Source organism: Dermochelys coriacea, chromosome 14, assembly GCF_009764565.3.
Source record: "Dermochelys coriacea isolate rDerCor1 chromosome 14, rDerCor1.pri.v4, whole genome shotgun sequence".
NCBI classification, from domain to species: Eukaryota; Metazoa; Chordata; order Testudines; family Dermochelyidae; genus Dermochelys; species Dermochelys coriacea.
In genome coordinates, this window is record NC_050081.1 from 31,447,957 (window position 1) to 31,461,899 (window position 13,943).

At 49.2% G+C, this 13,943-nt stretch overlaps 1 protein-coding gene across 1 annotated transcript; it reads left to right on the forward strand.

Annotated features, from left to right (window-relative positions):
• The first annotated feature begins 7,534 nt into the window (after nucleotides 1–7,534).
• On the forward strand, nucleotides 7,535–9,364 carry LOC119843041 (targeting protein for Xklp2-like). The gene is given in 4 exon segments (XM_038371939.2): nucleotides 7,535–7,547; nucleotides 8,014–8,648; nucleotides 8,651–8,887; nucleotides 8,956–9,364. Coding segments are annotated over 4 exon segments (1,239 nt in total). The 3' UTR covers nucleotides 9,310–9,364.
• Nucleotides 9,365–13,943: the final 4,579 nt, after the last annotated feature.

Below are 13,943 nucleotides of genomic sequence, written 5' to 3' on the forward strand. Positions count from 1 at the left end.
TTACCTCTTTGCATCTCTGCTGAGACCAGAGCCCTTTCCAGACACAGAGCCAGCCCTGGTGAGGGAGATTCAACATTTTTCTGTATACCAGCATGCAACCACGTTTAAAAAAAAACACAGAACAACCTGGAACAGGGGTACCACTGTGCCCCCTTAATTTTCTAGCCCGGGCTGTCTCTTACAATGCTCTGCCAGTGACAAGTAGCAAACCCCTCCAAGCACTGTGATCACTCAGCCATCAGCATGTGGAGACTCACACCCAGCTACGTTGCATGAAGGCTCTCTCAGCCAGTCATGAATTATACAGAGAGAGGCACCAGAAAAATCACTCCAACCCCCAACCTTGCACCCCAGTAATGTTCCGTCTTACACTGCTCAAGACTCCCTTGGACTGTGCAAGCTCATTTATTATTCCACCACGCCAACCAATTGTAGTGGACATGCAACAGCCCTTGTTAACCTGAGCTTAGATTCCACAAGCATTTCAACCAAAAACACATTGTTTTCAATAAAATATAAAGCAGGATTATTAACTATAGAATGATAGATTTTAAGTGATTATAAGTAGCAGTCACAGAGATCAAAGTTGGTTACGTAAGAAATAAAAAATAGAATTGCAGTCTAAATTCTACAGACTAAGCAAGATTTTAATCAAGCAGTTTCTCACCCCTCTGGATGTTCCAGGCAGTTTACAGTTCTTAATACACAGACTGAATTCCCTCTCAGGCTGGGACTAATCTCCCCAGTTCAAAGTCTTTATCTTCCACACGATCTTCCAGGTGTTGGAATGGGGGAGGAGAGAGGTCCAGTGGTGATGTCATCATTCCTCACTTATACTTCCTCTACAGGTGCTAAAAGGATCCTTGTTGTAACATGGGGGTTAGGCAGCCCCCACTGCATATGTGCTCCCTCTGAGGAGTCTCAGAGAATGGATTCTTCTTGGTGGGCCACCAACATCTGTCTGGCCCATGACAGTTGCTCCTTTATTGCCCTGAAAGGCCAGCTGTGGGCATTCTCAAATTACCACACATTTCAGTAAAGTATTGCTATAGATTTGTTATAACTTCACATACAGTGACAGTACATACAATTAAATAGGATATTAATGTTCAACAGATCAAATACCTCACAAGGCATGCATTGTACAAAACATATCATAATCCTATCACAGCAGTGAATATGAGGGTTCCAGTGCACTATTTTTTTATACTTCAGTGTTAACCACCAGTTTTGGGAGTAAGCGCTCTCCTTTTGCAGCCTGTCCTGCCCTTGGCATTTTCCGTGAGGGCTTCCCTAGACACCCTGGGTCACACCAGGGTCTTACAGAGACCCAGATGACACAGAGACACAGATGTTTCCAGATGTGCTGGGTGGGAGGATGCCCTTGTATATAGTCAACAAATGGGGAAATATTCCTGGATATCCTTTGGACAGAATGAATGGTCCCTAGGAGATGTGTACATTCAGGGATCTCCACTCTGAGGGATTTTAAGAATCTGGTATAGAATATAGAATATCAGGGTTGGAAGGGACCTCAGGAGGTCATCTAGTCCAACCCCCTGTTCAAAGCAGGACCAATCCCCAAATAAATCATCCCAGCCAGGGCCTTGTCAAGCCTCACCTTAAAAACCTCTAAGGAAGGAGATTCCACCACCTCCCATTTCAGTGCTTCACCACCCTCCTAGTGAAAAAGTTTTTCCTAATATCCAACGTAAACCTCCCCCACTGCAACTTGAGACCATTACTCCTTGTTCTGTCATCTGCTACCACTGAGAACAGTCTAGATCCATCCTCTTTGGAACCCCCTTTCAGTTAGTTGAAAGCAGCTGTCAAACAAGACATTCAACCTTTTACCCCTTTGTAACCCTGCTAAGACCAGAACCCTTTCCAGGCACAGAGCCAGTCCTGGGAAGAGCAGGACACACAAAATCCCCAAATGTGAGAATGAGCCCATGTTTAAAAAGACAAGAGGAACATACCACCCATCTTCTCTCTTGGATGGGGTGATTTAACATCTCCACCCTCTCTCCGAATTGCGTCTTCCCTGGAAGGGGTATGGTGGTGACAGGCTGTCTCTCAAGAATTCCAGGGATTACTGGGCTGATCCCCCTGAAATCTAGGGGACCAGGAAAGAACCCTGAATAGAAACCGATTTTGGTTCATCAGAGATCCCCCTGCTTCTAATGTCCAAGGAGACAGGAATCCTTATTTACTTACCCAGCGAGGTCACGTTCTCATAATTCTTCTGCATCACATCCATGCAGAGGGTTCTCTGACATGGGTCCAGCAGAGCCCACTCCTCCTCTGTGAAATACACAGTCACCTCCTCGAAGGTCACCAGCCCCTGAAACAGCCAGAGTCCCCCACTCAGGACCTGTTCCCCCAGCCACAATGCCCCCGCTCAGTCTCAGGCAGTGTGATGGGGTAGGCTTTCCAACTGTCTCATCACACAAACCCGAACACCCTAGCCGCGCCCCTTCCCCGAGGCCCTGCCCCGTTTACTCCATCCCCCCTCCCTCCGATGCATGCTGTCCTCCAGCCTCACTCACTTTCACCGGGATGGGGCAATGAGTCAGGGTGCAGGAGGGGATGCGAGCTCTAGGCTGGGGCCAAGGGGTTCAGAGTGTGGGAGGGGGCTCCAGGCTGAGCCTGTGGTAGGGGTTTGGTGTGTGTGGGGGGGTGTGGGGTGCCAGCTCTGGGGGGGAGTTTGGATGCTGGAGGGGGCTCAGGGCTGGGGTATGGGAGGGAGTGAGGGGTGTGGGCTCCAGCCAGGAGGCGCTTACCTTGGGTGTCTCCCAGGCGGCGGTGCAGCGGGGCTCAGGCAGGCTCCCTGCCTGCCCTGGCCCTGTGCAGGAGTCAGCTCTGTGATCTGCCCCTGCCTGCAGGCACCGACTCTGTAGCTCCCATTGGCCACAGTCCCCAGGCAATGAGAGCTGTGGAGTCGGCACGCAGGGTGCGGGCAGCACACGGAGACTCCCGCCCCCAGGGGCCGCAGGGACCTGCTGGCCGCTTCCGGGAGCAGCACAGGGCCAGGGCAGGCAGGGAGCCTGCCTTAGCCCCACTTTGCCACCAGACTTTTAGCAGCCTAAAATTTCTCGGTTGGCTTCAGTAGCCTCCGGGAGATCAAGCCCGATTCCAAGAGACTCCTGGCAAAACCAGGAGGGTTTGCAACCATAGATTGGGCGTGCTCCCCGCACAGGCCCTGCAAGAGCTGAATTGGGCTAGTTGGGCCCAGTCAGCTAATTAGGCTGCCAATAGGGGAGCTTTAGGCTAGAGACAGCTAATTAGAGAGAGGCTCACTATGCAGGGATAGGCAGGGCCTATATAAACCAGGAAGTTGGCTACAGACAGGAGCTGTGGGAATGCAGGCTGCAGTCACTCCCTGAGAGGAGGGAGCTTGGCTTGGCAAACCCAGCAAAAGAGGAGAACCAGAGAGGGTGGCAAGGCTCAGGGGAAAAGCAGTGAGGTATGGGGTAGGCCAGACCTGGGCTGCTGATGAGAGAGCCCCTGAGCTGGGACCCAGAGTAGAGGGCAGACCCGAGCCCCCCTGCCAGCCACTGATGAAGTGGCACTGGTGGGGTAGTGAGCAGGGAGATTGCCTGAGCCCCGGATTGTCAAGAGGGACTTTGATATCATGGAACACATATGGTGACCCGGTCTGAGTCATGAAGCAGAGACTGCAGTTCCAGCAGTGAGAGGGGCCCGCAGGATGCTGGGAGAGACACTGACAGAGAAGGAGCTAATCCACCGAGGTGCCAGGAGGAGGTGCCGCATGCCGTGGGTCAACCCCATTACAGACAGGGCTAGAAAATCTCCCTGCTTTCTGTGGGAAAGAAGGGTAAAGCACTGGGGGGGGGGAAGTAACCTGAGGAGGGGAAATGGTGATGTGATGGGAGCAGTGGGAATGGGGAGTGTTGGGGGGGGGGGGGAGATGGGAGGGAGTAGGACAGGGACTGTTTCTAATGAGCCCCAGATTTCATCAGCTCAACCTCTGCAAATATGGACTGGGGGGTGTGAATTTCTGGAGTCAGGTGGGAAGGGGAGGGGGGAGAGTAATGAATAAAGGGAGGACAAAGGGTAAAGCAACCCTGCGTGCAGGGTTGGGGTGGTCAGCAACTCCCATGACCCCATCTCTGTCTCTGCATCCCTCTTACCCTTCCTACACATCCCCTCGCCACACGCCACATTGCAGCCTACAGAGGAATTTCCCTGCCATCCCCACCTGCTGCCTATATAGACCACAGCCCATGGGCAGCAACTTCCCATGCTGCTTCCTCCTTGAGAGAGACAGTCTGAGATTCAAGTCCATCCCCTGACTTTCCAGAGAGCTCATGGCTGCTGTGCAAGGGCAATGGGCCTCCAATATTGGCACATCCAGGGTTTTGTGACCTCACATGGGGGAATGTCCCCCCACTCTCTGCTGGGAATGTCACTGGATTTCAGGCCCCACATTCACAGCAGAGAGATTTCATTTCCTCTTCTCCTCCCCTTCTGCTTTCCCTGTCCCCCCACGAATTCACTCCTCCCCTTCTGCTTTCCCTGTCTCCCCACAAATTCACTCCTCCCCTTCTGCTTTCCCTGTCTCCCCACAAATTCACTCCTCCCCTTCTGCTTTCCCTGTCCCCCCACGAATTCACTCCAGACCAAACCCACCAGCAGCTACCGGACCATCTCCTACCTGAGCTTGTTCCACTTCAACCATTTCCTTGCCCTGTCCCCTGGGAGGATGGGACGATCTGGATCAAAACATGGACGTTATTCTGCAGCCTGTCAGGGTGAGAAGAGAAATTAGGAGGTCTCAGAAGGGGCTTTAGTTCATTTCACACCCCGATACCCACCCACCCCCAGGCTCCTTCCCTGCAGACAGAGGATTTAGACTTGTAATGTCCTAGTGCGCCAGTGTTTAGGTTTCAAACACTGCACAGGAATCTTGGTCTAAGAACTATTTTCAGTCAGATACAGAGCCTTTTTTAAAAGGTTTTGGAACCTTTTGTAGTCTATGGTTTTATAACTTATTTAAAAATAAAACAACCTAAGTTATAGGTGCTAGAACTTGGGGTCTGGGAGTGCAGCATCTCCTGGCTTGAAGTGGTTTCCATCACATACAGGGCCAGCACAGTAGCTGCATGATCTCTAATTTATTCTTGGGTGTGACATTTTTGGAGATCTTTCTAATTCATCATGAAAAAAATTTTCAGATTGTGTTGTAACTTGGTCTTTCACCACTAACATAAATAAGCTGATGCTAATGTAAGCGGGGGAATGGTCCAGCTATTGTAGGGAACTTTCCTGGCTTCTGTACTATCCCGGTGAAGTGGGCTTGCAAAAGGATCTAAGTCCTCGCTCCCACTTCCTTTACCCAGAGGCCTCTTTGCCCTTGAGGACTCCCCTTCCACTCTCCTGTCTGGCAGAGTCCTTGTAACCCCAACAAGGCTGGGCCCAGGATTTCTGGGGGACTCGACCCCCAACCCTGCTGTGGTCACCTAAGACAGGGGCTAGGGTGTCCCCACTCCGGGGTACTCTCTCTGCACTGGGCATTCCCTGACCCACTGATCATTACATACAATTTAAAGCAAATACAAGTAATTTAATCAACAATTAATTTAAAAAAGAATAAGGAATAATGGGAAAGGTTAAAGGAAACACATCACCCCGCTCTGTGGCAGGGAACATCACAAACAGTATGTCTCGAACGTCCGGGCAGTTCACAGTCTGTTCCTTGTAGGTCCCAGGCCTTCTTCTCAGGCCCCGGCTGTGCTGCAGGGATGCTGTGGATTGGACACTTGCTCTGGTGGTGGCCATACACCTCCAGGCTTTGGGTGGTGGGACCCTTCTTCCCAGCATCAGCCCCCCATCAGGTTAAGATCCCCCTCCTAGTCTAGCCTGCAAGGACCCATGGCTGGGGGTGTCTTTCTGTGCTCGGCTGGCCCCAGTTGCTCACCACACCTGGCTCCAGACTGTTCCAGCTCTAGCTCCCCTCTGCCTCAGTACAGCTACTGCTGTTCTGCCTCCAGACCCTTGAGCTGTTTCTCTGGCTCTGTGGCTGCAGCTCTGCTCCCAGCACAGGATCTGCTCTCTCTGGGCTGCTTTTCTGGCCCTTCTGGCTGGCACAGCTCTGCTCCCCAGCTCAGCTTTCAGAGTAGCAGCCGTGTTAGTCTGTATTCGCAAAAAGAAAAGGAGTACTTGTGGCACCTTAGAGACTAACAAATTTATTAGAGCATAAGCTTTCGTGAGCTACAGCTCACTTCATCGCATGCATTTGGTGGTCTCCCCTCTGTTTTTTCCACTAAATGCATCCGATGAAGTGAGCTGTAGCTCACGAAAGCTTATGCTCTAATAAACTTGTTAGTCTCTAAGGTGCCACAAGTACTCCTTTTCTTCTTCCAGCTCAGCTTGGTCCCCTGCTCTCTCCTTAGCTCGGCCCCATTCTGTCTGACCCAGGCAATTCCAGCTCACACAGAGGACAGGACCCCCCCTCGCCTCCTGACTCCCTGATTAGCCTATCAGGCTGACCTGGAGCCTTGGCCTCTCCCCATTGCCACTGGGGACTGTCAGTCTCAGGGCCCTGATTTCCCATTGACCCTTCCCCTTTTGGTACTGGGAGCTAGTCAACCAAAACACCCCCACTGAATGTTAGTAAGGGGACAACAATCCCCTTACACTAAACTACAGGGGTTAAGATGAACATTTAAAAGTTTGTCAGGGGGAAAGAAGCATTAGAGAGAAACTATGTGCATTAATTAACAAATGATGGGGGAGGGTGAAATTAATGATGACTCAAAAGAAGCTGAGGTACCAAACTTTAAAAAAAAAATTCTTAAAAAGTCACTATATAACTAAATGATGGATGTTAGCAGCATAGATCTATAAATTTTGGCAGCCAAATCTTACATATTGTTCAGATTGGCTTGGGTTTATGTGCCCTGAAGGGTTTATACAAATAGTTATGATAAACATAAAGGATTAAGTTGGAAGGATTTGAGAGAGTAAACATCATATCAATAAGAAAAGGAGTACTTGTGGCACCTTAGAGACTAACAAATTTATTAGAGCATAAGCTTTCGTGAGCTACAGCTCACTTCATCGGATGCATTTTTTTTCCACCAAATGCATCCGATGAAGTGAGCTGTAGCTCACGAAAGCTTATGCTCTAATAAATTTGTTAGTCTCTAAGGTGCCACAAGTACTCCTTTTCTTTTTGCAAATACAGACTAACACGGCTGCTACTCTGAAACCTGTCATCATATCAATGAAATTCACGGATGGTACTCAAGTTTGTGAGACTCTGCCACCTGCAGAAATATTAAAGATTAAGTAAATAGGAGCTAAGATTACTTACCAGACACACAGCACAGCAGACACAGGCTATAAAATGGTTGCTTAAGGGCAGCAGTTGCTTGTATCTGCACAAAAGGACCAGTAGCTCCTCAAAAGGTGTTTGGGGGGGAAAGATCCTAGAAAAGTGTAACCCTGAGAAGATTTGGTAAGATCAAGGAATTCACAGGGGAATCATCATTTGTCTGTAACAACCTATATGGCCCAACCTGGTAACCTGACCCAAAGCCCAGTGTAGGCAAAGGAAAAACTCTCACAGACAAGTGGGACTAACTGGCAGACTAAATGGCCACACTGGGGTACTGCCATTCCCCAAAATGGAGAATTAGAAAAAATGGGAAAGTTTTAAGTGTAATGTAAGTAATATTTGTGGCGTGACACCTCATATTTGTTTCTTGACAGCAGGGAAAGATCCCAGATGGTCATTCTGCAGTGCTGCTGTTGCAGCCTGAAACTTGGGCTAGCTGTGTGGATAATTATTCCTTGAATGTGTGCGGGGCAGCAGCCCCCTCCTCCCTTGCCGGAGCAGCCCTGTGTCTACTGGTGCCACAAGGGGCTTGCTCCTGCCTTTGTAACGTGTGCAGATGAGGGTCAGTCTAGGCAGATCATGATGAAATTTGCAGCAGGCATCTTCTGACCAAAGCACAAAGCTTCCTTCCCCTGACCACTCCCAGTGAGCCTGTTACCATTTGAGGAGCAGGAGGACGGATGAAAGTCCAATTCCAGTAAAGCCGCTGAAGGCCAGGCTTACACAGCCCAAAACTCCACTGCTTCAAACAAGACAGCGCTTCAGACCTGTAACTTGCAAGAGTGCAGCTGAGTTGGAGGCAGAGGAAATAGAGAAGCTCCGACAATACAAATTCAAAGATCAGGAGCTTAATCCAAGGATCATAGAGGGTGGGCCAATCCTGCCCAAGAAACCCCCTGTGAAAGAGCCCACACAGCCTATTGGATTTGACTTGGAAATTGAAAAAAGGTTTCAGGAGCGAGAGAGCAAGAAACAGCAGGAGGAAGAGCATTTTGAATTCCATTCCAGACCATGTCCAGCTAAAATCTTGGAGGATGTTGGGGGTGTTCCAGAAAAGAAGCCCCTTCCTGTTACAGTTCCTAAATCCCCAGCCTTTGCATTGAACAACAGAGTCCAAATGCCTACTAGAGAGGAAGAAAAGGGAGAGGAGGTGGTCCCAGTGATCAAAGCTAACCCCATGCCACTCTATGGAGTGCCCTTCAAACCTAAAGCCCCCAAGCAGAGGCATGTGGAAGTGTGCCCCTTCTCTTTCGATTCTCGTGACAGAGAGAGGTGGCTGCAAAAGGAGAAAAAAAAATAGAAGAGCTGCAAAAAGAGAAGGTACCAAAGTTCAAAGCACTACCCCTGCCTCAGTTTGACCACATCAACTTGCCACAAAAAAAAGTGAAGAATGCAACACAACCAGAGCCCTTCCGTCTGCAGACAGATGAACGGGGAGCTACCAAGTTGCAGAATTGGCAGCAACAGATCAAAGAAGACCTGAAACGGCAGAAAGAGGCAGCGTGTTTCAAAGCTAATCCAAACATTGTTTATGCTCTAATAAATTTGTTAGTCTCTAAGGTGCCACAAGTACTCCTTTTCTTTTTCCAAACATTGTTGTGCACCAGGAGCCTTTTGTGCCAAAGAAGGATACCAAGCCAATGTCAGAGAACCTTTCTGGTTCCATAGTTGCTGAAAGCTTCGAGCTAGCGACAGAAAAGAGAGCAAAAGAACGTCAAGAGTTCGAAAAGCGACTGGCTGAGTTGGAAACCGAAAAAGAGAAGCTTCACGAAGCGGCCAGACAGCTGGAGGCCGAGCGGGAGAAAGAAGAACTCTCCAGGCTGAGACAAGAACTGGTACACAAGGCAAACCCAGTTCGCAAGTACCGCCGTCTGGAGGTGAAGCCAAGTGACCAGCCTCTGACCGTGCCAAAGTCTCCGAACTTTTCCGACCGATTTCAGAGTTGATATGCACCAATGTGTCGGAGCCCTCCTTTCCCAGCCGCTTGGGTGTAGAGAAAAAACCTGCATCTAACTTGGGACTCCTCTTAATGAACACCTGCCTGCATTATTTTATTTTATAATGAAAAGAATAGGAGTACTTGTGGCACCTTAGAGACTAACAAATTTATTAGAGCATAAGCTTTCGTGAGCTACAGCTCACTTCAAATGCATCCGATGAAGTGAGCTGTAGCTCACGAAAGCTTATGCTCTAATAAATTTGTTAGTCTCTAAGGTGCCACAAGTCCTCCTTTTCTTTTTGCGAATACAGACTAACACGGCTGCTCCTCTGAAATGAAAAGAATGAATTTGAAAAAAGAAAAGGAGGACTTGTGGCACCTTAGAGACTAACAAATTGATTTGAGCGTAAGCTTTCATGAGCTACAGCTCACTTCATCGGATGCATTCGGTGGAAGCATTTTGAGTTGAGCTGTAGCTCACGAAAGCTTGTGCTCAAATCAATTTGTTAGTCTCTAAGGTGCCCCAAGTCGTCCTCCTTCTTTTTGCGAACACAGACTAACACGGCTGCTGCTCTGAAACCTTTGACAAAAAGTGCGGCAGAAGCCCCCCCTCCCCCGCCCTGCTATTGGCTCTGCCAGATACCCCTCTGCATTCCTATTGGCTGCGCAGAGACTAGCCCGCCCAGGGAGGGGTGGGGGGAGAAGGGCGAGTGACTTTCCAGCCGCTTGACTCCGGTGTCTGGCTTGGGGGGAGGAGGAACAAGCCGCGCAGCTTTCACTGGGGTGGGGCGGGGGAGGAGGAGTAAACCAGGCGACCAATGGGACCGCTGCTGTCTCCTTTGTGTTTTGCGTTTGCTGCTGCCGTTCTGGCCGGTCAGGAGGCGGAACCGGCATCTCAGGCGCTCTGAGTCGAACCCAGCTGCTCCTGATTTCCCGACAGCCAGGAGCCAAGCAGGAGCTTGCATGGGCTGGGCCTTTTGTTCTGCTTGACGAGTGTGCAGTTGCTACTCTCACTCCAGGGAGGGGAATGAAGATGGGGGTGGGTAGGAGGGAGCCAGGGTTAAGCCCAGGGGCGAGGTGCTGCCAGATGGTGGCTGAGGACAAAGCCGTGGGGCACAGCGAGGGGCGGAGGGGGTAACAGCAGGGGAGCTGGAACAATGTGTACAGTGGGGGTGCCGAGAGCCATTGAACCAAACTGAAAAGGAGGACTTGTGGCACCTTAGAGACTAACAAATGTATTAGAGCATAAGCTTTCGTGAGCATCCGATGAAGTGAGCTGTAGCTCACGAAAGCTTATGCTCTAATAAATTTGTTAGTCTCTAAGGTGCCACAAGTACTGCTTTTCTTTTTGCAAATACAGACTAACACGGCTGCTACTCTGAAACCATTGAACCAAACTGTAAACCCTGGATATCATGGAAACCACTTCAAGCCAGGGGGTGTAGCAGCACCTCTAGTTCCAGCACCTATGGGTAACAGTTACCCCAATGGGCTGAGCCACCTGCCGCGTGTGCGAAAATAGGGTGCAGGGCAGAGGGATTTTTTTATTCCCCCTTGCACAGGACAGTAGGTCTCAGCACAGGCTTCCCAGGCTGGGTTCTTAAAGGCACAGGTATCCCAATGGCTCGACACAGCCGCTCCTCCATCTGATACAACGTGCTGAGATCCTGCAGGAGATTTGCTCCAGTGAAATATTTTACATACACCCCCCAAAAATTATGTGTCACACATCTTGAGTAGTTAAAAGAATCCCTTATCACTTTATATGTCTGCTTAGAGCATCCTGGCCGCTGACAAGTGTGTCTGATCTGCTGCTGGGGTTCCCTGAATTGCGCTCCCTTTCTTGTAATCTATTTTAAATACAGTTTTGCTCCTTCTAATTGTTTACCTTTTACAATGTCATTACTCTTAGCATGTCATCATTTACCTCTGTCAACACTGTGCAGATGGATGTCATTGTGCTATTTAATTTATATTTTAATAGCAAGTCATTGAAAATATTCAGAAGTAAATAGTCTTCATTTGCTCCACCAATGGGGATTGCCTTTCACAACTGTTGTTTTGCCTCTCAATCCAGCCCTTACTGCTTTTTTGCATGTCTCTGCTTGCGTGTAGAACTTGGTTCCCAAATATTCACTAAGGGCAGTATACAATTTGCTATTAAATCCTCATCAAAGGCAAAAATCTACTATAATTTTTACTGAACATAAAAACGGCCACACTGGGTCAGACCAAAGGTCCATCTAGCCCAATATCCTGTCTTCTGACAGTGGCCAGTGCCAGGTGCTTCAGAGAAAATAAACAGAACAGGCAATCATCCAGTGATCCAGCCCCTGTCATCCGCTCCCAGCTTCTGGCAAACAGAGACTAGAGACATCCAGAGCATGGGGTTGCATCCCTGATCACCTTCGCTAGTAGTCATTGATGGCCATATCCTCCAGGAACTTATCTAATTCTTTTTTGAGCCCAGTTATAGTTTTGGCGTTCACAACATAATGAACACACGTCTATAACCCAAAGACTGCTTGACAACCACAAGAATTCAAAAATCATGAGTTATACACCCTCAAGTCATGGAATTTTAAAAAGAAATAAATATTGGGTTCTTTTTTATGTGCCTTTTTGTTTCTGGGCCTTTCGGGTACAGGAGGCCCAGATCCACAAAAGTAGGAGCCTAATCCCCTGAGTGAATCTTGGCCTAGCCTTATAGTTTTGCTGTTACCTCTCCCAAATGATTCATATACCTAAAGCTGTATCTACACTACAAACTTACGTTAACTCAAGTTACACCAGAATATAGTTGCCACAGTTAACGTCACTTGTGTGTGTGTCTACGTGGCTCCTTGTGTTGGTGGTGAGCGAACTCATCAGGAGCACTTGATTCAGAGTGCAGTGCACCATGGATAGGTAATCCCACTGTGCAACTCGCCACTATCCACCGCACTATATTTTGGAAAATTTTGGCAACGCACGGTGGAGCCCAAATGGGTCGCACGGGGGTGACTGGGAGCATGGGATCAACTGTCCATAATGCAATGTTCACCATCCCATAATTTTGTACATATCCCATAATTTTTGCATCTTTTTTCCTATATCCCACAAACCCACGTGGCACTCCTCACTGTCTGCCATCTCTGACGGAAGCATAGAGCATGCACAGCTCTGCACTATTGTTATGAGCGTAGCATGCCCAGAGTGCATGATCCTGCAAAATTTGCAGAGCCACAAGAATAGACATGGGGGAGATGAGGAGTCCCTGCAGAACAGATTGCTGTGGGACAGAGCGATAACCAATTCAAGCTTCTTGGTGGCATTCACAGATCAGTCACAGATGGTGGAGCTCGAGTTCTGGGCCCGAGAAACAAGCACCAACTGGGGAGATTGCATCTTAATGCAGGTGTGCGATGACAAGCAGTGGCTGCAGAACTTCTGGATGCGCAAAGCCACATTCCTGGATTTGTGTGCAAAACTTGCCCCAGCTCTCCAGTGTAGGGACACCAAAATGAGAGCTGCACTGACAATGGAGAAGCAAGTGTCAATTGCACTGTGGAAACTTTACCCGATTGCAACTGGTGAGTCAAAGTCTCTCAACTAACTACAGGGTGGAATAGATTTATGGTAAGTAGTTAACACATATGAGATGAGACCATTCCATGTCAAGTGGCCTGTTAACACCTCCAGTCAAGGGGCATTAGTGGGTTACACACTGTTGTCTCTTACAATGCTGGGAAAAGGGAGTTGGAGCGAGGACTTGGATCCTTTCGCTCTCCAATTCCACCGGGGTAGTGCAGAAGTCAGGAAAGTTCTGTACAATAGCAGAACCATCCCCCCACTTACACAACTGGTGTCATGAACCTATTTATAGGATTTGCCCCACTGGTTTACTTGTTGAGTTCTGGTAGCACTGTCCAGGTCTGGTCGAGAACCCTACACTGGCTGGAATTGAAGCACTACGGACCCAGTTTGCAATGGAGCTGGGCTCTAGCACAGAGAACAGGACAGCAGAGTATCGAGGAAAGGGGGTTTGTCCCTTAGAGTCTTACAGTGATGCAGTTACCGCAACAAGGAGGCAGAGCATCCGTGAAACCTCCAGGAAATTGGAAGTAGGATCCAGGCATCTGATGGGAAGCGAAGGCCTGTGATGGAATCCAGCCAGGACATCTGAGAGCCCTACAGCTGCTCTGTGGCCCTGGGAAATGTCACAATTCTGCCCAGGAGTCACTGGATTCCTCACAGAGCTGGGCATAGAGCAGGAACAGGGGACAGATGCTGGAGATGCTGCCATGGAGGAGATGGGCTGCTCCACCTCTGGAAGCATCTATGTATCCAGCTTCTCAGGACCAGCCCTGCTCCAACTCTGTGTGACCACTGGAGATCACTCCCAGCCAGGGCCCCCGGATTCTGCCTCTGAGGCTGTTTATCCTCTGCACCAATTAAACCCCTGGGAGAGAGGAAAAGAAGACATGGAGACTGAGCCCAGAGAAACTCAGAGCCACAAGAGCAAAGACATGAGGTGCCTGAATCAACCCCTCCTTCTAAAGCCACACGGGCAGAGACATCAGCGAAAGGGCTGGATACAGGGAGTGAGCAATTCCTGCTAAGCGGGAGCAAATAAGGGGGAAACTGACCCAATGTGGGGCA